The following is a 23,605-nucleotide window of genomic DNA, read 5'->3' on the forward strand; positions in this document are numbered from 1 at the left end:
TAGGATCTCCAGAACTATTTGCCCGGGCTGGCTTCGAACCATGATCCTCCTGATCTCTGCCTCCTGAGTAGCTGGGATTACAGGAATGAGCCACCGGCACCCAGCTCTATACTCTTTTATATAAGGAACTGGAGCACTGGAGGTTTTTGGTAACTGACAGGTAGAGGAGGGGTCCTGGAACCAATCTGTCACCTATTCCAAGGGACAGCTGTCTTTATCTCTAGCTTCTGCCACAGAGTAAGGATTCCCAGGAGTCAAAAGGAGTTGGTAAGTGAGAAGAATTAAGTGGATTTTTTTTCTCCTTCGAGGGTCTTGATCTGAAGCAGGCTGTTCCAAACATAGCTGTACAGAAGGCCATTTGTCCCCTGCGCCTGGCTCACAGATGTACCTGGTCACTGGGCCCCACAGCCTCCTTCCATCAGCCTGTTTGTGTCTGAGTTTGCTAACAGTCTCTAAGCACCGATACTGTTTATAAACATGGAGACATGAAAATGCCATCTCGGTGTATTTCAAGGTGGTGATTAGAGTTTAAATCTATGTCAGTTCTCAGTTCACTACAATTGAACCCCCTGCAACGTTTTATTCATCTTCCTCTTACAATGGAACCAAAATAGTCAACATAATAACTAATCTTACCGGCTGGTTTCTACAAGCTAGTTACTTTAGCCATATTTTACAGGCAATGATAATGTCACAACAGTAATTATGGCCAAGTTAGTTGGATAATAACGGTTTTCCACAATTCAAGTACAAACGCGAGAAACTAGATACAATCTGAAGCCCCCCTCAGCACCCCTGCTGCCCCCGCACCCGAGGGAGACTGGGGAGTGTCTACACTGCAGAAATTCCCTGGGTACTCACTAGTTCTCTACAGATTTCAAGTTGTATCACAACGACCATCTGGAGGGTTTAGTTGTAAACAATCTGAAAAACGAACACAAAGAAAACCCAAGAAACCGCCCTGGTTTCTTATTTGGGGCAGGCAGCCCCTGGAGGGTACTTCCTGAGAGAGAGAGAGCGGTCCACAGGGACCGTAGGAGCCACTGACCGGAACCCACTCTCTCCCCTCTGGTCCTGACAAACAATGTCTATGTCACACCCGTCCTCAGACAAGGAGCTCTGGCCACCGTCCTTCAGAAAGCTTGCCAGGCCCCATGCTGAGGGAGAGCTTGGTCTTAACTCCTGCCGAGGACTGGCCTTAGGCTCCTGCAGACCACTGTCTAAACTAGAGGTTCCTTGTCATTGACGAGGCAAAGGTGACAAGCGCTCGCACTTCACTATATTGTACCCAGCTCAATCTTCAACCCTTTGGATTTGAACTCCATGTGGAGAATCTGTGACAAGCACCTCCCGAACTCCTCCAGGATCATCTGCTCGGCCAGGCCCTCCGAGCAGTGCTCCTTCTCGGCCTCCTCGCCTTGAGCCAGCAGGCAGGCACATGTGGTCTCCACCACCTCCCAGGAGATGCACGACAGGGGCCGCCTGTGGAAAGGGACGGCGGGGTCAGCTCAGCTGCAACGTACTTTTCTATTTGACAGAACAGTGCTTGCCCGCGCCAGCTTAAAGAACGTCACCGCTATAATCTGGGTCCCCTCTGCTGATAGAGAAGGCCGATGTGGAGGAATGGCACGGGCGAGTGCATCCTGCAGGATCTAAGTTTTCTGAGTTAGGTCCACGGACAAACTCAGAGGTTCCTGAGATTCAGGAACCCATAGCCAGGGCAAGCCTTGGTGACACAAGAGTCCAAGATAGGACAGGGCACCATAGTCAAGTTGTGCAGCTTGGTGTGAGCTGTGTGCTAGGTCAGCATAAGGAAAGGTGGCGGTGTGACAGCCAGGCTGAGTGTCTGCCCCTGCTCTGACAGAGCATCTGGACTCTTCAGTCACACTTTGGGTCACACTGTGAGGATGGTCCTGCACCATGAAGTTTCTCAGAGCTGCACTGTGTTGTTTAGAACCAGCCATTTTCCCACCAAGCTTGAGCAAAAAGTGTGGCTTACCCAGACAGCGTCCCGAGCGGGGCTGAGGTCCAGAAACCTCAGGGGAGCCTTATGGAGGAAGGGAACGTTCTGGACTATGGAAACAGCTAAATGCTGGGTGGGTCAGAGTCTGTCTGTAAAGACAGTACACAATGGCTTTTGTTGATGCTACCCTTGTGTCAAGAAGAGCTGTGACAGTGGGTTATGGGGCATACACCTGTAATCCCAGCTATTTGGGAGGTAGAGGCAGGAGGATAGAGTTTAAGGCCAGCCCAGACAAAGTTAGCTTGAGACTCTGTCTCAAAAACAAAATACAGCTGGGCACTGGTAGCTCACGTCTGTAGTCCCAGCTACTTGGGAGGCTGAGATCAGGAGAATCATGGTTGTAGACAGCCCAGGCAAAAAGACTGTGTGAGACCCCATCTCCATAGAAAAAAAGGAGGGTGTGGTAGTGTGCACCTGTCATCCCAGTGATGGCAGCAAGTGTGAAATAAGTGGTCTAGGCTGGCCTGGGGAAAAATGGAGACTCTATCTTCAGAATAACCAGAGCAAAAAGGGCTGGGGGTGTGGCTCCAGTGGTAGAATGCCTGCCCAGCATGTGTGAGGCCCTGGTTGCAATCCCTAGTACGGAACAAAACAAAACAAAACTGGACTTCAGTGCAGGGGATCTCTGTCGCCTACTGCCACCTTCCACAGGACATCACCCCAGGGTGCTGAGAGCAACACAGAGGACGCAGCCAGCTTGGGTAAAAAGATCTGGCCTCTGGGTGTTTCTCATGTCTCTCTAACCAAGTAAAGCTGAGTTTGGTTTTGCAAAAGGAAATGTACTCACTGGTGACATCTGCGACATCACGACGTGACTCATAACATGGAGCTCAAAGAAAATGACTCTCAAATATGGTAAAATCACTTCTTAACCTTTAGGATCTGCTAGGATTATAATACAATTTCAAGGTAATTAAATAGTAAAGCGTTCAACTAATGGTTCTCCATAACCCTCCAGGAAAGGTCTGGACATGTGTCAGATGTGTTTGCTGCTGCCCAGTGAGGAGCAGGCTGGGTATTACAGCCCGAGCCAACGAGGCTCCTGACTTCTTCAGGGGCGCCATCGGAACACAGCTGCCTCTGCTGGTGACAGTGGCTGGCCCCCTTTGGTCTGTACAAAACAGGGGGCACCTCCAACCAGGAGGAAAGAGGCCAAGTTAAGATGATGGGCGAGACAAAGCAGTTTCCAAAGCGGGATCTGCAAGGAAACCAAGTGCTAGCCAGGATCAGCCCAGGTGGGGACAAGGGCTTCTTCTGTCTTTCCTGTCCCCACCTTCCCCTGCAGACTCACACATTCTGTCCAGGGCAGAAATCGTTTTTACTCTCCTCTCAAATTCAGCTCTATCCCTACCTAGCTAGATAGGTAGAGTACCTACCTATCTTTTCTGAGTTTTGGCAGGCCTGAGAATTTACTTGGTGACAAATCATGGCTGCTTTCAAAGTCTCCAATCTCCATGTAGCTGGGCAGCGTCATCAGTGTTTTCCGTTCAGGGCTTTCTTCATAGTTTTTGCAACCAATGCACTTGCAAATGGAAGAGCACATAATTTTGGCCTGGTGATATAAAATGCATCAGGAAAGTTATGCTGTCCTACAAGTCACCAAAGCCTGGCATATTCTATTTGGATCTTAAATAATTCCTTGCCCATATTTGTGTGTGTGTGTCTGTGTGTGTGTCTGTGTGTCTGTATGTCTGTGTGTGTCTGTGTGTGTGTCTGCGTGTGTGTATGTCTGTAAAGTCTGCAATTTTCATGCTAAGAAAAAAAAAAAAGGATACACCAAGAGTGAATGGTGGTGATGTAAGGAGAGCAAGGTGTGTCCCATGTCCTGCTGCTGTGCAGACACAGAGGTTCTGCTGACAACAATGGGGTGTGTGTGTGGCTGGGGGGAAGGAGTCCAAGAGGGAGGCTGTCCATCCTCCACTGGGGAAGAGCAAAGCCCTTCATCTGACTGGTTCTGAACAAAGCCTGCCTGCGCTCCACGGCTCTCGTGAGGGTGCAATGAGCTGCAGAGATCGTGTGGTGGGGAGGACATGGAACCAAGTTCTTAGGGAACCCCTCCTGCTTCCTGATGGGTGGACCTGACTAGTCCCTCCTAAGATTAGGATGGTCAGGGTCAGGGTCCCCCACCTCCTTGCCCATGAGAGCCCTGGGGTCTTGGAAAGCCAGCACTGCCAGCTGCGAGGTTCCTGGCTTCCTCTCTGTCCAGCGTAGGACCCCTCTGTTTTCTCCAGCTCAGAGGCGCATCTCCAGGGACCACTGGGGTCTCAGCTTCACCTCTGGGCATTTGAAGCATGAGGCCTCTCCAGATGTCTGCCCTATGCTAACACCAGACCCTGAAAGTCAGTGCTGGCCTTTCTTCTTTGCCTGCATATCCCCTTCAGAAAGTGGGCTGGGTCATGATTGGTGGCTGCCCATGAGGACACTTTGTCAAAATCACTTCCCTGGGATGACACCACCTCTGCAATATTTAGACTGAATTTTCAGAATCCTAGCTGGGGGCTTGTGAGGTATGTCTGCTCGAGTCTTTCTGTGTGCGCACAATCACTGAGAAAAACAGGACATTTAGCCCTGTGTCCCTGAAACATCCTTCCCATTCCCAAGACTCTTGCCAAGTCAAGGGGACAGGGAAAGCAGGCCAGGTCAGAACACTTCATTGAGGCCTCTTCAGGGCCTCTGCCGTCCTCTCACACCTGCCTCGTGCACACACATTGGGTCAGCTCGTCCTCGGATGCTGAGCCAGTGACGTCGCTGCACGGGCATCTAGGCTACAGTGCCCATCCCCGCGGTAGTCGGGCAGTCCAGGAGTGCTGGGGAGAGCACAAGTGCTCTTGGTCACCTGCCACCACTGGGTGTCCGAGCAGCACTGCTGGTTTGTACAGGAGCCTTCTGCACCTGCCGAGCAGTGCCGTGGGACCCCTGTGTGATCCTTGTGGACCCTCCCTCTTATCGGGCCACCAGGGACATTTGACCTTGTAGTAGGTTTCGATTAACCCTGTGTTTCACATGTCGCCTCCATGTATTTCCTCTGGTCTCCTGGCAACCTCCCCACCGCCTTAGAGAGTGGGCACAGCTGGCTGTGGACATTACCACCTGCACTTCCAGGTGCACATGTCACTCTCCAGGACAATCTCTTTTTCTTTCGAGACAGGGTCTTGCTAAGTTGCCCAGGTGGCCCTCAAACTTGCAAGCCCCCTGCCTCAGTTTCTTGAGTACCTGGGATTATAAGTATGTATTGCCATACCCGGATCTAAGACAACCTGTTAAAAATAAAATTATGGGTCCCCAAAGACCTCAGGCAAGGAGGCAGGAGGATGCCCACTGCTTCCATGGAGCCTGAAGTCTCTCCCTTTTACTTTCTAGAAAATGGAAGCAAAAGAGGGAAAAAATAAAAAGAGGGGAGAGAGTCTGTCTACCACCATAAAATCTTGAAGAAAAAAAGACTTCTCTCTAAGAATGAGTCCACACCTTGCTTTGTCGACAGACCATCCATTCTGGTCTCTGAGGGGGCTATGAGCCAGGCAGGATCTACCCCTGCCAGAGTACCCCAGCAAATGGGTACCTGTGGTACCCTAGGGCCCCACCAGAGTGTCCTGGCTCTGCCCAGGGGAGAAGAGGCACAGACCATCTCCAAGAGCACCAAATTGTGGCCCCTGAGCAGGCCCAGCATGTAGGTCAGTACTGCAGAGGTCTGGGCACCCCCTACTGGACACGTGAGGTGGGCTTGGAGTAGCCCATGCTCCAAGGAGCCTTCAGCCAATCACCCATCTTAAGGCTCAGCTGATATGTGAGAAATTAATCTGGATTAATATGAGAGGCATTTAGAGATCCTGGAAGGAAGAACAGCTACTTAGCCAAAGTATTTACTTGGTCTTTCAAACGTCAGCGCTAGGCAGCCAGCCAGTCACTCACCTCGTAGCACTCGCAGTAATTCTTCAGGCAGCCTGACCGCTTACAGTTGCACCCCTTGGTATGTCGGGGCTTGATGGCGCCTAGCTTGCTTTTCCCAATTTTTGGTTGAAAAGCTTCTGGATTTCTATCAAGACATGCCTACGAGAGAAAATGGGAAACTCTGTAAGAAACTCCCACACTTAGCAGCAGGGATCTGTACCGTCCAACACCAGAAGTGCAGGCACACGGCCATGATGGCAGACAGGCCTAGGGATAGCACTGCCCCGCGGTGCTAACTTGGTTCTTGCATTTCCTTACTACTGAAATGTGACAGGCAGTGGGCGCACACACCTGGGGTGCAGTGTGACGTGTGCACACCTGTGTACCACACCCAGGTCAAGGCAGAGGCCCCCTGGTGACCCTTCCCTATTGGTGCACTCTGGATGGGAACCACTATTCTGACTTTGACAGTTCTGAATTTGCCTGTTGAGATGTCCTTGAGTGGAACTGCACAATGTGTCTTGTCCTGGCCTTCTTTCTCTATGGCATCGGCCAGGCTGCTGCACTTAGCTGGCAACTTTCTTTCCCTGTGACAGGCAGTATTCCTGTCATACACCTCAGTGGCTGTCTGTACTTTACCACTGACGGCTTGTTTTCAGCTTCTTGCCATTACAAATAGAGTTGCTAAGAATGTTCTTGTGCAAGTCTCTTGGGGGTCTTCATGCTTTCTGCTGGCTATATCTCTAAGAAATCGCTGGGCCATTGTGACAAAGATTCACTAGTATGAGCTATGGTCAAACCGTCTCCTAAAGTGGTTGTACTACCTTGTATTCCTATCAGCAATGCCTGAGAAGTCTGACTTTCAAAATAACATTTGCACTTTCATTGTAGATACACCCTTTACCTCTATGAGTAAAGGCGGCTCTCCTGAAGTCTAGATGCATCATAGTTTTCTGTCCTATAGGTTTGGCCATAACAGGGTTTTGAGCTTTGCTAGGTAGCTGCTCTACCACTTGAGCCATACCTCCAACCCCTAAATTGATATTTTAAAGTAATTATTCCATAAGAGGGAAATTCAATTATTTTAGAAGAAAATAAACAGACCAACCATGGTGTAGAATCATCATTTTGTTCCATCTGCACAGGGTGGACCCAAGTCTGCCATTGGTGGCCTTCGATTTCCCTTTGTAAACTAGAGGACCCCAGGAATTGTCTCCCTGGAACAGGCTGACAGTCCCAGACTAACTGTCCCCCAATCCCAGAGGTGATGCTCACAGAAAGGGACAGCCACTGTAAGCTACTGAACTTAAGTCTTCTGCAGAGTGGCCTTCAGGGCTTCCGGAGGTGACCTTTTTCCCCTTTAGGACAGCCTAGAATCTTCCTTCCACCTGAAGTCAAGTGGTATAAAACTTTCACATATGTGAGGCTGAGTGTTCGCCCTCGTCTTCCTGAAGGAAGGTCTGCATCTTTTCAGGCTACCCTGCTCCGACTAAAGGTCACCTACAACATGACTGAAATGCTAATCCCAAGCCAAGACATGCTCTTGAACCAGAACCTTCCCGGACTCTGCCACACCCATGAAGTGATCCCACGCTGGTGAGGGGTAAAGAGCTTTCTCTGCCGGCTGCTTTCATGACAGCCCCTTGACATAGGCCAGTGCCCCCAGCTAGAAGAGTGTTGATGTAGACATCCTTCAACTCTTCGGGCTTTCCCAGTAGCGAAATTAAGAATCTCTGAGCTCATTTTACGAACATCTGAAACACTTTTAAAAATTGATTACCTTAATGGCTCTAAACCGTTCAATTTCATGACGCAAATTGTTGCAACAGTTTTTACAATTGCAGTTGTTGCAAAAGTCCCCGCTGGCGAAGCAGTCACAGTACCTGTGAGGAGAAAAGCAGCGTGAGTCCCAGGTGCAGGTAGCCTGGTCAGCCAGGGAGGGGCAGGAATTCCCCTGACACCCTTTGATATGAAAACTGGACCAGTAGGGATGCTGTTCTCCAGAGACCAACACAGAAGAAAGAGAGACCAGCAAAAGCCTTTGGTTTTATAATATAGGATTCTATAAAACAAAACAACTCCTGGAAGATGCCAGCTGCCATCAATGTCTCTGTCCCCCAGGGTCCTCTGCCATTTCCCCAAAGAACAGTATGTTGGTGACTAGATACACCAAAGAATATAAACCCATTTCCCCTCAACTCTCCAGTCCACCCAGCAGCTGCGTCTTGAGTGGACCCTGCTATGAGTGGAAGCCGAACATGGGGACCAGGCCTGGGCTTCATCTTAAGCTCATTCCATGTCTCTGACAAGGTTCAGAGAAGGAAGCGAGTGGGGGGAGAGATGCCTACTGTGCCCCTTCTTCGTGGAAATGCAAGGGCTGTTCACCCTTCAGATTCCACACATCAGCTCTGTGAGCACAGGGATGTCTGGGCCCTGTGACTCCAGGGGTCATGAAAGCTGAGGGCCTCTCTCTGGGGTTCCCTCCTGCTCACTTGCTGTTCTCAAACATCCTGAGCTGAGCACAGAGGCATCCACAGGCCCGTGCTTACATTTCTCACTGGGCAAATGGCACCCTTCAGCCTCAAGGTCAGGATGCCTAAGATCCTGTTTGTAACCTGCTCCTGCAGGGGCCCTGGAAGGCCCACCAGCTGCTCTATGCTCCAGTCTGTGGGCAGGGAAGGGGAGAGGGGGATGCGTTGAGAAGCGCTCCACACCTGGGTTTTTGACATCAGCTCTGCCCCCTGCTCCCCTCGTGTCCGATACAGGTTATTATCTGTCAGCATCAGGAGCCGGGATCTGAAACCATGGGGCTTAGCCTGCCAGTCCCAGAGGTGGGGGACTGCCCCAAGACTGTGAACTGGGTGCACTTGCTACAGTGCGATGGAACACAGGGAGGTCCCTGTGCCTGGCACATAGAGGACCAGATGTCTGCAGAACCACTTGGCAGGAGTCCCAGGCACAATTCTTTTCATATTTATTACTTTCATATTGTTAAAGAATATTGTCAAATGCACACTGAGCCAGCAGGAAAGGAGGTCATCAGAGACCAGCCAGCCAGGAACTGGGGAATACAGACAGGTGAGTTCTGTGGCTCTAAGGCTGGTCCTGGGCACCTGGGTCCCCCGTCACCCTAAGTGTGGCTTCCCATGTGCTGCTCACGCAGGGGACAAAGTCCAGACTGAAAGGTGAGAGTTAGACCAGAGACCCCAGCACAGGTGGGATCTCTTAGAGTGACCTCCTGGTGGGACAACTGGAAACAAGACCACTGCACAGGAAGCAAGAATGGAGGCAGTCCCTCTCTGGGGGGCCAAGAGACATGCAGGTCTTTCCTGGGCCACCAGGGTAGAAAGAAAGGAGACAGTGACAGAAAGTTTAGAGGTGGGAAGCACGAATAAGACTCAAGAACCTTAAATCAGCAAGAAAGAAACGAGAGGCAACTTTGGGAGCCCCAAGAGTGGTGGCCAGGCCCCATCTGTGTGAACGACTCAGAGGAGCCCTGGCTGTACCTCTGTCCATGAGGTCCCTTGGCCCCTTCCTGTTGCCAGCACTGGTGGCCACCACCGCCACCACCACAGCAAGCCTGGAGGTTATTCTCTGGGTTATGACAATGGAGGAGCTGATCCCGTAGTGCACAAAGGCCCTGAGTTTCTTCTACTCAGCTTCTAGAATTCTAACAGGGAGTGAACAAAGCTGTCTTAGAGCCCAGGAGAAAACCCCAGAGAGGCCAAGAATTGCGTTCCCACAAAGTGGCTTTGTCCTATCAGCCTAGATGAAGTCGCTGAAAGCGAGCCCCGCCAAGTCACCACGACTCACCCAGGCAGCCTGTGTCTCAAGCAGGTGACCCCCAAAGGTCAGCAGACCCCAGAGGGACCCTCCAGTGGGAAGGACAGGCTACAGAAGCAGAGAATGTGGGGACAGGAAAACTGGAAGGACCAACCACAGCCCCGAGATCAAAAAACAGTGTTGAGTTCATCAAGAGTGTGGTGCTTTAGAAAATCAGAATGTAAAAAAGCCATTCTAGAAAATAAAACTGTGACCCCAGAGACGAAGAACTTAGGAGGAACCCTGAAAACGAGGACTGGCAGAGTAAAGATCAATAGGAGAGGACGAGGTCGGAAGGTCCAACATTTATAACCTAAGAGCTCCAGAACAGTAAAGTTGAGGAGTGCGGGAGAGCTGAAGTGAAAGGGCTGCAGGTGATCAGAACACTAAAGGAAAGACACTAAGCCAAGGTGCAGCCTCGCTGAACTTTGGAGCACTGGGAACACAGAGAAGGTTCTAGAAAGAACATAGCCCGTTTCATACAAAGGGTCAATAAAAAGAATGTGCTGGTATGGTGATTCATGCCTGTAATCCCAGCTGAGGCAGGAGGATTGTGAGTTTGAGGCCAGCCGGGGCTAGATAGCAAGACCCCGTCTAAAAAAGAAAAGAGAAAAGAAAGATGCCAGAATATCAATGCTGATATTAGAAACTACAAGAAATGCAGCAAAACCCTCGAGTCTGAAGGAAAATGATGTTCCACGTTCAAGTTCTGCTCCAAATCCAAATCATCCACAACAGGCCACGACTGCTCTAGACACGTGCGTGACGAAAACCTCCTGTGTGCGCCTTCTCAGGCAGCTCCTTAAAACAAGGGGAGCCATGGGCGAGGCCTGGGACTGAGGGGCCAGGCCCTCACATAGGGATCAAAGGGAGTCCAAGGCGGGGACTGTGAGTTAGGCCAGGAGCCAAGTCCTTCAACAGGGAGGGCAGTCAAGATAGAAGGGACTGGACACCTGCTCACGTGTAGGTGGAGAAGACTGGTGCACAAGAAGGCGGGAGTGAGGGGAAACCGGGGCTGAGTATGCAGAAAAAGTGCTAACTAAGCCCTCATCCAAGGACAGAGGTAAGGAAGTCCAGGGAAGGCGACACATGCAAGTCTCAGCACGGGCTAAGGTGCTCATAGTGAAGTACTCAGTACTGATCTAAGCAAATGCGTCTCACGTCTGGTTTGGGAAGTGTGTGATCAGGGAGAGGAACCAGGGCTAGCAGGGAGCACCAAACTGGAAAGCCAGCGTCCAGGCACACCTCCTCTCCGGCATCTGAGTGGCTTTACTAGCATGAGTTTTCCAGAACTGATGAATGCTGGACACCAAGAACCTCAGAGCAACGAAAAGTCAGACAGAAAGAAAACTTCTGAAGCAGCAGGCAGAAAGGCGAGTGACCCGGCTCCATCCGACTTGTGCTTCGGGACGTGAAGGCAGCAGGACGAGATTCTCAAAGCTCCGAGAACAGCTAGAGTTTTGCTCACCGAGACCCCGGTGGGCCCATTTCTTGCTCCCCACAACTCTGCTCAGTGGCTTCATTAACTCTTACCACTTGCTTGCATTTTGAAACTGATGTCACGAACCTGCTCTCTGTCCTGTGCTCCAGCCCCCAGAGTCCCTCTTTCCCAAGCATCAGACAGGGTGGGCCCTCCCGCTCACTCCATCCCCTTGGACTTGTGTGTCCCGTGGCTGTGGCAGGCAGCCCACCACAGCGTGCGAGGACCTGAGCACCACCGGCCTGGGCTACACTCGCTCCCGCTCGGCAGGGTTCACCTCTCCCCGTCACCCACTCCTCTGCCACTCGGTCTCCCCCCCATGCCCACGGCTCCCCCACCCAGGAACAACCACGGAGCCAACAAGTCTCCCGATTCTGCCTCCAGCTCTTACCAATTTTATTTGTGGCCCAAGTAAGTCACATCTATTGTAGAACATTTTTAAAAATATAAATAAGCAAAACTAAATTATCATCAGAAGCCCATCTCCTAGAGATTATCACATGATTATATTTCAGGCTTTTTCTATAAAACCATACATACTGAAATAAGGATATGTTGTTCCCACACACATTATGTGTAAATAAAAGAGAGGCCATCTTCTATATACTGTTTCGGTGTGCTTTTATCACTTGCCTACGTCAGTAATCAACTAACAGCTGCCTTTTATAACTTACCAATATATTGAGGGTTTCCCATGTCCATAAGTTCACACACCATTTTACTGGCTGCATGGTGCTCCATTCACTATGAGCCTCTTAATCTAGTTAATATCTCCTCTTATAAAGAAACTTTGGAAATACAGATGGTCCCCGGCTCACGATGGCTCCATCTGTGGTTCTTCATTTCTCAGTGGTGTGAAGGTCCGGTGCGTTCATGAACTGTGACATTTAGCAGATTTGTGTACGAAATGCACATGGGCTCACTGGGACACAGCCCATGGTACATGAGGAGCACCTGTATAAACAATACTACATAAGTGAAGTGTCCCCTTTCTGTGCTCAGCACTGTTCAACTCTGTGCCACAGGGACTTTGCACCTGCTCTTTGCACTGCCTAGTTCTTCCGCTGTCTCCCTGTGAAAGTGTTGGGAGGAAGGGTGTGTAACGGGCTCAGTGCTGTCCTCTCTGCGCCTGTGATCACGGGCAGCTCAAAGGATTTGTGCCACAGGTGTGGATCGTGAGGAAAAATGCTACCACGCATGTTGTCTGCAAGGGCTGAGCCCACGGCTTTCCCTGTTACCGCCTCCAGTTGGCAGAGGTGGCGTGGGAGCCTCCTGACTACGCGCCACTCTGGCTCCCTCTACTTTGCCCTTGCTGCAAATTTCCCAAAACACACCAGGGGAAAGAGGCAAAGGCAAAGCAGCATCAGAAGCCAGAGTGCAGCTGTGCGCTCCTTGCGGTGGTCAGATCGTGCAGCTCTGTGCGAGATGGCGTGAGGTCCGCAGAGAGCCGCACTTACGGTGACCAGGGGGTCCGGGAGTCTCGCTCGGGTGCGTCCCCAAACTGAAAGCAGGGCTCAGACAGACACGGGTACCCAGCGTTCACAGCAGTCACTCACAGCTGTCAAGAGGTGAGACAATCCAGTGTCCAGTGACAGAAGAGCACGTCCACCGTGAAGTGCCGACACATGCCACAGCACTGGTGTCACCTCGCACATAAGCCGGTCACAAGAAGACACTATTGTGTCTTCTCACATGATGTCCCTAGAACAGGCAAATTCAGAGGCAGGCGGCACACAGGTCCCTGAGGCCGGGGAGTGGGGCTGGTGATTTCAGGAGCCCACGGCTTCTGCGCGGATGGTGACAACACTCTGGAAGTGGAAGATGGCGGTAGCTTTCGACACTGTGAGTGTCTCTTTTCTTTCTTTTGAGACAGGCTCTTGCTATCTACAGCCACGGCTGGCCTTGAACTGAGACCCTCCTGCCTCAGTCTCCTGAGTAGCTAGGGTTACAGGTCCTGCCACCACTCAGCTGAGAGTCTAAATGCACTGAACCGTACACTTAAAAAGCTTTAAAATGGTAAATTTTATGTACTGCCTATTTTACCACAGTTTTAAAACCAAGGTGCAGGAGGAGTATGATGGGGTGTTGCCATTTGAGTGAAAGAAAAGAATTTAAATAAATTTTAAAACTTCAAAAAATAGGATGGCACAAATAAGTCCGCAAATACCAAAATCTCTGACAGAGAGTACAGATAGAGAAATCTATTAAAAGATACAGATTAGTAGATTTGCTTTTTTTAAAAAAATCCAGCAATGTTAAGCTTACAGGAGACACACCTGAAACCCCCCACCCCGGCTCCAAGTGTAAAATAAAGAATAAAGGGACTTAATGTGTCACCCTCTATGCTAACCAAAGAAAACCCATTGTAGCACCACCACCACCAGACAAAAGCGAGCTTATGGTGCAGCACCGGGGTACACAGGTGCAGTAATTCATTTGATAGGAGGATGCCCCAAAAGACGTAACAGACATTTGTGTGCCCTTCGCTCTGCAAGTTCAAAATGTACAAACCAAAATGGAACTGAAGATGAAATTATAAGAAAAATAGACAAATTCACAAGTTTACGTGAACGAGCTTATTACACTTATCAAACGTAGATTAAATCACACAAAATTTCACAATCATTTAACAGATAAACTATAAAATTAACAAATTCAAGCCAGTGGATAGATAACCACCCCCAATCAGTAGAAATAATCCATTTTTTTCAGTTAACATATGTTCAAAGTTGGTCAAGCATTAAATGATAGAGGAAGTCTTCATTAATTTCAGTATGATATCATACAGATTATATTATCTAACCACAGTGTAAGAAAATTTAAAACTTAACAATAAGAATGTAATTTTAAAATGCATATATGATATACAGACATGCATACAGAACACAAGTTTGAACATTTTGAAGTGTACACCTAGATAATTCATGAGGTGAGAACGTTACAAAGAAAATTACAGAATATTTTAGTGAATGACAATGACAGCCCCTTTTATCCACTCTTGTTGGACACAGTAAAAGCATACATGGGTAATTTATAGCTTTGAATGAATTTGCTAAAAGAATTGAAAATAAGTAAGTTAAGCAGGTAACACAAAAAGCTAGCAGAACAGGACAGCGAAATGAAGGCGACAGAAGAGAGAAAAACTAATGTACTTTATCAAACTGACAGTGACACAACGAAGAACACCAATAAGCCCTGAAGCCCAGATCTGACACGACGTACGAAGTGGGCCTCTCAGGACACCAGCCAAAAAAGAGAAAAGCTCAAGTAAGCGACAGCAGAAATAAAACTGAGAACTAACAAATTAAAAGGCTCCAACTATAGAAACAGAGATAGTTTTTAAATAAAATAAAAACACTTTCATATATTTGAAATTTTAAAGAATTCATTGATTTTTCAAGGAAAATATAAAAATTGACTCAAAATGAAATACAAAGCTTAAAGAAAACAGCAGGTCTTAAAGTGGACAGGGAAGGCTGGGGGTGTGGCTCCAGTGTCAGCATGCCTACCTAGCAAGCTCCAGGCCCCAAGTTCAAATCGCTGTACCCCCAAAAAAAGAAGTGAACGAGTAATTCGTCTCCTCCTTCACTCCAATTAAACACTCAATGAACGCATAAGTCTACCTTACTCAGACTTTTTCAGAAGCTACAGAAAAGGAGATAAGTGAGGGTGGAGTGAGGAAGCCTATTTAATGGGTTTTTTTTAATTGGGTGGTACTGGGGTTTGAACTCAGAACCTCACACTTGCTAGGCAGGTGCTCTACTTCTTGAGCCCTTTTTGTCTTAATCATTTGGCTCTGAGCCTCTGTCATCCTATCTATGCCTCCCTCATAGCTGGGATGACAGACATGCCCCACCATGCCCATCTTACTGATTTGAGGTAGGGTCTCACTAACTTTTTCCCTGGGGTGTCCTCAGACCTCTATCCTTCCCATCTCTGCCTCCTGAGTAGCTGGGATGACAGGTGTGAGCCACTACACCACGCCCCGTAAAACTTTTTTTAAGTTCAGGAAACCCTTTCCAGAACAAATAATATAAATCCAGAAGGCTAGCTAAAACTAAAGGCTGCATCTCCTGACCTCAGCAGCCAGAGACTTTGGTTGAACTGCTCCAAACAACAACAGCTGTAATAATGGCGAACAGCTACAATCTGCTCCAGCCCCTGCTTTATGTACATTAGCCCTAAGCTGGGGGGCGCAGCAGGGTGGGGAGCCAGCTCCCAGTCTGCACGAACATACAGCTAGAGCAGGGAAGACTGACCCAGGAAAACTCCCTGCACACAAATGCCCTGGGCATTGCCTGGCAGAGGGAGGGCTCATTCCAGCTTGATACCTGAACTCACACTCTGCTGCCTAGAATAAAAAAAATGAGCCAAAATTTTAAGTTGCCCACCTTGGAAGAGTCACTTCGCTCTAGGCAGAAGCAAACACAAAAGTTTATCTGAGGAATGTATTTTCAAAACAAGCCTAAATGAATCCCTACAAGTAAACTTCCAAAGATTGTAATTCACAATAAAAAAGTCACAAAATCCAAAGACACAATGAGTGAAAAGTCAACAAATAAACCATAGACTCAGATAAGCAAGAAGTTCAAATATTAGAATTATAAGCTATAGAATATAAATTCTCTACTATCTTAAAATTTATAAGGAAAATCCAAAGTATAAATAAGCAACAGGAGACTTTGATACTTGACCTTCTATTCCACAGAATCCTGGTGGCAACTGTTAATCCAGTCAATCAGAGACAAAAGGCCACAGAAAGCAACAATACAAAAGACTGCCCAATTGGTAACTAAAATCTTAGGGCTAAAAAAAGTTCAGACAGCCAGGTGTGATGGCTCACACCTGTAATCCTAGCTACTTGGGGGGGCGAAGATGGGGAGGATCATCTTTGAGACCAAGCCTGGGCAAAAAGTTCTCAAGACCCTATCTCAATCAATAAAAGCTGGGCATGGTGGGGAGCACCTGTCGTCTCATACTTGGGAAGCTGAGGCAGGAAGACTGAATTCCAGGCCAGCCTGGGCTATATAGCAATATCCAGGGTGGGGGTGGGAGAAAAGAGAGAGAGAGACTGAGAGAGAGAGAATGGAGGCCACTGGTGGCTTACATCTGTAGTCCTAGCATCTCAGGAGGCAGACATCAGGAAGATCAGGTTGGAAGCCAGCCTGGGTAAATAGTTTGTGAGCCCCTATCTTGAAAATACCCAGCACAAAAAAAGGGCTACTAGAGTGGCTCAAGTGGTAGAGTGCCTGCCTAGCAAGCATGAGGACCTGAGTTCAAACCCCAGTAGTGCCAAAAAAAAAAAAAAATGGGTTTGGATTTGTTTAAAGTCAATATACAAACAGCCAATTAAAACTGCCCTGAAAAGAAAATCTATGCCCGTAATAGAGACCTCTACTTTAATATATAAAGATTATTTCCAGTCTTCATGAAAGAAGAGACTTCCCTCTGCGCCAGTGGAGACTGTCATTCTCGTTCTAGGGCATCACTGTGCAAATCTCTTAAGAGTCACATTGCTGCCCAGCTCAGAAAATCCTGCTGGAAAGCAAGTTGCACGATGGGTGCTTTAATAAGCTAATTATGATTAAGTCATTGTTTAAAATACATAGAAATTAACGAAGGCCTCAATCACAGTCTGCGCCTTTCTCTGGACTTCATAGGTGTTTGACCTGTCCGGTCCCAGCCAGCAGCTGAGCAGCTCCTGTCCAGGGGCCACCACCTGCTCACTGTGTCCACTCTAGACACTGCCACCTCGCCCTTCGCTCTCCTTCCTCCTCCCACTGCCGCACTTCTAGGGTCTCCTGCTCAGTTGCCTCCTGGGTCTCCAACGTCCAGAGAGTCACAGGGCTGGCATTCACAGACTAGCCCAGCGGCTGCTCAAACATTTTGAGTCAACCCCAGATGTCAGCGTTACTTTAACCATCAATTTGTTTTCGGTTTGTTCTGTGGACCAAGTTTCAGACTTCTGGGTTTTACCCACGTGTGCACCCACATCACCGCCCATCAATGGAGCTCTCAGCGACCTCAGGGAGCTGCAATGAAGAAACCGTGTGGAGACTGTGGTTAGGGTCGTCAGACATCACCCAGGCACGTCCTCCCCCTCCAGCAGGGAACTAAGGCGAGGCAGGCGTGAGGGTGACAAAGAAGTGGCCATGACAAGAGCTGAGTGTGGGGCAGGCAACAGGAATTACAGATCTCAGTCCCAAGTTCCATGTGACCATGTGGGGTGGCTAGGGCTACCTCCAATTTTGGTCATACTGTCTACTCCCCCCGGGCTCTGTGGGAGTCTGCTCTAGCCCAGGACTGAGCCTCCTGAGAGGGAGCTGCCACCGAGGGGCAGAATTTTTCTGAAAAAGAAAATCAAAACAGAGTGAACCAGTTCTCAAGCTTTTAGGAAACGGCGTGGAAATGTTACCATTAGCACTCAACCATGGCCGTGGCACTTGCCAAGGGGGTCAGGGTGGAGAACAAAACCAAGCCAATGATGCCCCTGAAGGGTGGGCAGTGGCATTCTTGAGGTTAATCAGCCAAGACAGCACCAAGAGTTCAGAAGCAGGCTCGGGCCCCAGCGTGGCTCCTGCCTGTCTGGCCTGCGATGCGGTTAAGACGCGGCCCTTGAGGACTAACTGTAGCATGTACACGGCTAGCCCTTCCGCCTTCCGACTTGTCTACACTACGCTCTGCTTACTGACTTCCAAACAACCTTATTCGTATTTAGTAATGAAGGATTTGTGGTTACTTACAATTTCAGACACTGGGATTTGGTACAGTTACATGGCTTTTTAGACCTTGTGTCCCATGACCTAAGAGTTACTCTATAAAGATTAAAAAAGAAAATGTATTCAGATTGTTACTCTTCAAAAGAGGATTAGCTAAGAACTGGTGTTTCTGAACAAGTTCTAAGAGTCTCAACAGCAGACGCTTACAGGTATCATTTATATGCACTTGATCACAAAACAGTGGCATGAGTATGTCACAAGCAGCCTGGCCTGGGACCTAGTGGTGGGGGTGAGGTGAGGGAGTGTGGGGGGTGGTTTCTTCTTTCACACTTCCAGAAGGCTCCCTGGAGTCTCTCCCCTCTATTCCCTCTATTCTGTATGCCCCTCCCCATCAAAGAACTTCCCCCACCAGATCTACATGCAATGGGAAGCACCATCAAAGAACAGATGAACCCCTCCCTGCCCTGTTCAAGAGTTGAAGCTGCCACACTGCACCTTCACCAGCATCATCCAAGTGTGTGCCAGGAGTGTCACGTGATCACTGGGGCCCTCTTTCGTGTTAGAAAGGGAGTGCTATCACCGCTAGGTAGCCATCTTTAGAGAAGAGGGAAACCACCACCCCACTGGTGTGTCTCTAGGTGCTGTTCAGCTGCTCAGAAGTGCTGCTCACTGTGGGAACTCACAGTTCAGTGATGCAGGGAATGGAGGAGGTGGTGGTGAAGAGAAAGGCACAGGAGGGGACGGCCAGGTGGCATGAGGCTCTCCTGGCACTGGCAGGGGTGTGTGCCTGTGACACGGGACAACGAGCCCCTGAGAGTACATGGCAGGCTTCACCTCTTCAGGTGGGCAAGGCCTCATCAGGTGTGGGGGCTCCTGCGGAACTAGAAGGGCACTTGGCATGTGATCTGTGCTGTTTACCACGTGGGTATATTTCATGCAAATGCCCGGAGAGGAGCAAGCCTTCGCCCTGGCCTCGCTCCTCTGAGCCCACTCTCGGCTCTGCTGTGCTCAGCCTCTCCTCTCTCTGCTCTGCCTCTGACTCCACCTGGGTGAGTTTTTTGTCTCTTACTTTTTTTCTCACCATCTGTGCCTGTTTAATGACACCTGCCCCCAACACACAACTCATGGTACTTCCCGCACGGTTACATCTGAGGAATAGCTCCCATCTTAAAGATTATGTCAGAAAGTTTTGTATTTTTTTTTTTTTGGAGGTACTGGGGTTTGAACTCGGGACCTTGTGCTTGCTACCACTTGAGCCACGCCCCTGGTAAATGCTGCATTGACTTGGCGTTTACGTAGTTCATGGGGACTAGAGGCAGCAGGTCTATGTACCCACATGTGGGCCTGTTTAGAGGAAGGACTCTGACACCACCTCACTGGTCCAGCCCTCAGCCTTCTCTGACCTTCCCTGAGCTAGGACACAGGGAGGCCTGGCACTTTCTGTCTAGAGGAACCATAACTCTCCTTCAGACAACAGGGCTGGGCACATGGAGACATTCCAGAATTGTGGAGGGAGGGAATACAGTTTGACAGAACTACGGTGAGTATGGGGCAATCTCGCAGCTAGGATGTGCTCCAGAGGACACCAAAAAATAAGTATCTTTTATATTCACAGTGTGTCTCCTGGAAGAGTCTACCAAATACCTGGGGACATGGACAATAGCAAATTGAGAACAGAACAGTATATAATCCACTGTTGAATTGACTTGTACTTATTGTAAATGCTACAAGAGTCCAGTGACAGGATGGCAGTTTACAGATGGAAGAAGTTCAAACAAGTACTGCGGAAGGTGGCTGAATGGGAAACGGACTTCCAAGGTTGCAGGCTGAAGGATTTCTCGGTGACAGCAGCATGAGGAGTGACAGAGTGTGGTACAGGAGGGGCCCGCTGACTGTAAGGAGAACTAGATGGGGAAAACGACCCTGGTTCTAAATTTGACTGCCTCTCCATGCCAAGCTAAAAATTAAAGCGGTAGAAGGCTTATTCAAGATGTGGAAATCTGCATCTCAGAGAAGCATTACAAATGAACGATACATGAGCACGGTATGAGGTCATCTTTAGGAAAAAGTTTCCAGAGTCACAGGCTCCTGGTCTTCTTTGTTATGGTGCTCAGTGTGTCACCAAAAAATCAGCTTCAACCGTGTGTCACAGTTACCTGACTGATAATCAGAGTATTAAGGCTACTCAGAGTGAGTGCCAGGACATGAATGCTTATTCCAAGGGGCTTTAGAAAGATGGCAACAGAAGGTTAATAAGTTAGCCAGCTCTCAGAAGGATGACTGGGTCAGGCCATGCATCAGCCTTAAGACCCAGCCAAGCTGCTTCTGCCATCTAACAGCTCAGGTATGCGGGAACCATTCTGGGCTGATGTTCTTTTCTGATCTCTTCAGATGTGGTTCAACCTTGTTATCTTGTGGAAATCAAAGAGGGCTGAGGACGCAGATGAGGAGGGGAAGAGGTGATTTGTTAAGCAGCCATAGTCGGGAATCCCTACAGAATGACACCACAGCTGACAGCTCTCTCTGACTGCTCCCTTCCTGCAAGTCACAAATTGGCAGAAGTTCCAGTACTAGGAATGATGAGATAAAACTCATCAGGGCTGATTCAGCGGAGTGCGGGGAATCAGGTCATTATTGCTGCAAAATAATACAAACACAACGCTCATGTTGTTCCTGACACATCGTTACAACAGGAAAAGCTTTTGTGGCCTGCCTAAGTACTTCAGCAAAGAAAAATACGCACTGATTAAGCAAAACTAATACAGACCGAAGAGGAGGAGGAGTAGGAGGAGGAGGAAAGGATAGGGGAGAAAAGAAACAAAATGTGTGACAGAGGAAACTGCTCCTTTGTGCAGGTGCACATCGCCACACCGACAATGCCTCAGGTGGCACTGCAGTTGTGAGGCCCAGAGAGTGTGAAAGGACCAAATTCCCTTGCTTGTTCTTGACATGGTAAAGCATGCAGTGGTGCAACTCAGATGACCAGGTGCCCCCAATTACAACAAAGCTACAGAAGCACCTTGTGGCTTCTGACAACTCAGGCCACCCTTGTGACCTGAAACCTAATGCAATCAGCAAGATCTGGAAACTGCTCAGGGCATTCTCGTTTCACCCAGAAATGTCAACAGCCATGGTGAGATGACCACTCACTCCAGCTCACTCACTGAAAGTCATCAGCCGACTTGGTACAGCATTGCACCAGCTGGAAGAGCCACCACTAAAACCTAAGCAGCAGGTTGCAGTGACAACCACAGAGACCAAAGTGTGGTCTGAACTGCCTGTCTCCAAAGCCCTGCACAGCTGTTGGCTCACTTAACAGTCTTTCATTCCTGTTCCCAAAACAGCTTGCCTCACACTTACCACGGCCGGGACGGGGTACCAGAGGTTGAATGCATTTTGTAAGGTACTTGACCTGCTGTCTTTCAGCCCTAGATGCATACCAGTATTGACCGTGGGCCACACTCATCTCCACAGTCAGCACACAGGATACAGATGTGAACATACGGCGCTCCGACCAGCTCAGTTAGTCTAATTAGTTACAATTAGAAATCCAACTTTAAAATGCCAAGGCAAGGTCCCAGCTAAGTGCAGCCTGTGTCTGCCTGGAGATCACAAGGACAGACTTACGCAGAGCTGCCACACAGCGTGCACTGACTTAGCATGGTGGTGGGCAGAGGCCACTCTGCCGACCACCATCCACATTAAGTGACTGATGCTTCATGACTTGCATTGATGACAGAAAAAAAAAAAATAGACCAGCACAACTTGAATCCATGTGAAACCAAGACAGAGCCACAAGTCCCTGACACACTGGCACAGGACAGCGGACCGTGCAGTGGAAACAAATGACAGTTACAGATTGGCATGTCAGTGCCACTGCTCAGGTTTGGAGGTGAGGCTAATTCTCCCAATGTCCCTCTTACATTAAAGAAAGTGACAATTTATTGCTTTGAATTCTTACCCAGCCAAAGTTATTTTGGGTGGTCCTGGCAGAGTCGGTCCCGAGGGGAAAGCCGGTCCGTTGACTGCTGATGGAAGGGTGCCGTTATCAAGCTGTACAAAGTGGAAGACAAGAATGTTTTCTCTTAGTCTGTACTCAAAGTGCCAGGCAGCCCGCCCGCCCCTGTGAATTGTCAAAAATGACCCTTTTTCATCTAGAGGTTTACATCACAATCCTTTATAGTCACTTCTGGACCTCGTTACCACAGAAGTCACTAGCCCACAATGCCTAGGCCCTCTCATAGACCTGACTGACCCCAAGGCCCCAGAACACAAAAGCCCTGACCATGGGGACAGAGAAGAGAGAAGTATGTGGGGAACACAGGGCTGCCATGGACAAGCCAGAGAGCAGTACATGCAGCCATCAGGTGGCTGGCTGGGGATACAGTAAAGGAACTCTTTTTCATTTTTATGAACTATTAAATGTGAAATAAAGTCAATTAGGTAAATTTCCATAAACTTAAAGTGTTCTTCACTGGGCACTGGTGACTCACGCCTGTAATCTTAGCTACTTAGGAGGCAGAGATCAGGAGGATGGCTCTCGAGACCCTATCTCGAAAAACCCATCACATAAAGGGCTGGTGGAGTGACTCAAGGTGTAGCCCCCAAGTTCAAGCCCCAGTACCAAAACAACAACAAAAACCCGCATTCTAAAATTATTATATTCTTCATATAACAAGAGATTGATATTTGAGTCTCATTGGCAAATTCTTTCTCCTCTATTAAAAAATTATTTTGTAGTCAGTGTTAACCAATTTAAAAGCACCATCACAATCTTCATGTCACTCTTCTCCTCTGCTTTGAGTTTCCCCGCTGTCATTTCTCTCACTAATGCACAGGGAATGGGTGGGCAGCCAAATGTTCTTATTGGAAGCAGCAGATAAAATTAGGTTTAAAGATATCTGTCTATCCAGTTCAGTCTCCTTTTCCACTCTGCCTTCCAAAAATGGACATTTTAAAAGTTTTGTTTAAAAAAAGCATACATCTTCATTTTTTTCACTTCTGCCTCTTTTTCAATTGTGCCTTTACCACCTGACAGAGTCCTGAGGCTCACGGACTTCTCCCCTGGGACCTGGGGTCCCCCTCTCCTGTCTGGCTTGCTCACCCCTCACTCTGCGTCAGAGGGAGTGTCCCAAGTGACTAGAACTGGTATCTTACAGTCAACCAGACACCTGACTGTTAGAGCTGTGTGTTCTTTTGGAGAAGGGATTTCAGTTCTCAGGGAGGAGGTAATTCTTCGAATAAACCAGGTGAAGTCTTTTTTTTTTTTTCCTTTTGCTTATTTAGCCCAAAAGTCAGGCAGAGACACAGAGATGCCTTCTGGGATCTCTGTAGGTTGTAAATTTAGGGCAATTTGATCCCAGAATCTGTTTCTTCAGCCATGTTTGTCTCCCAGGAGGGAAGAAAGTGAACTCTGAGGTGAGGCTTCCATACTAAACTGTGTGCCCAAATCGCCTGGGAGTGTGTTAAAATGCAGATTCTGCCTCAGAGGGTCTGAACTCAGGTCCAGCACGGGCTCTGTGACTTTGCACTTCTAGTCAGCTCCCAGGAAATAGCAAAGTTCTGGTCTGTGCGGCATATTTTGAGTAGTAAGGCCCTAAAGAATAGACAGAATTGGGGGTCTGGCAAGAAAGCAAGAGATTCTGGGCCATGGCAAGTGTACTGCTAAAAAGA

General features: G+C 48.7%; 1 protein-coding gene across 1 annotated transcript in view; it reads right to left on the minus strand.

The window, feature by feature from the left end:
- Positions 1-560: 560 nt before the first annotated feature.
- The window catches only part of Tesmin (testis expressed metallothionein like protein), a 31,688-nt gene continuing 8,643 nt past the window's right edge, over positions 561-23,605 (minus strand). Inside the window, exons 6-10 of the mRNA XM_020184986.2 lie at positions 21,894-21,985; positions 7,692-7,794; positions 5,933-6,070; positions 3,400-3,575; positions 561-1,482 (exon numbers count right to left, since the gene is read on the minus strand). Of these exons, the coding sequence (XP_020040575.2) occupies positions 1,278-1,482; positions 3,400-3,575; positions 5,933-6,070; positions 7,692-7,794; positions 21,894-21,985 (714 nt within the window). The 3' untranslated portion in view covers positions 561-1,277. The remainder of the gene's footprint in view (positions 1,483-3,399; positions 3,576-5,932; positions 6,071-7,691; positions 7,795-21,893; positions 21,986-23,605) is intronic.

Source organism: Castor canadensis, chromosome 1, assembly GCF_047511655.1.
Source record: "Castor canadensis chromosome 1, mCasCan1.hap1v2, whole genome shotgun sequence".
Taxonomy (NCBI): domain Eukaryota; kingdom Metazoa; phylum Chordata; class Mammalia; order Rodentia; family Castoridae; genus Castor; species Castor canadensis.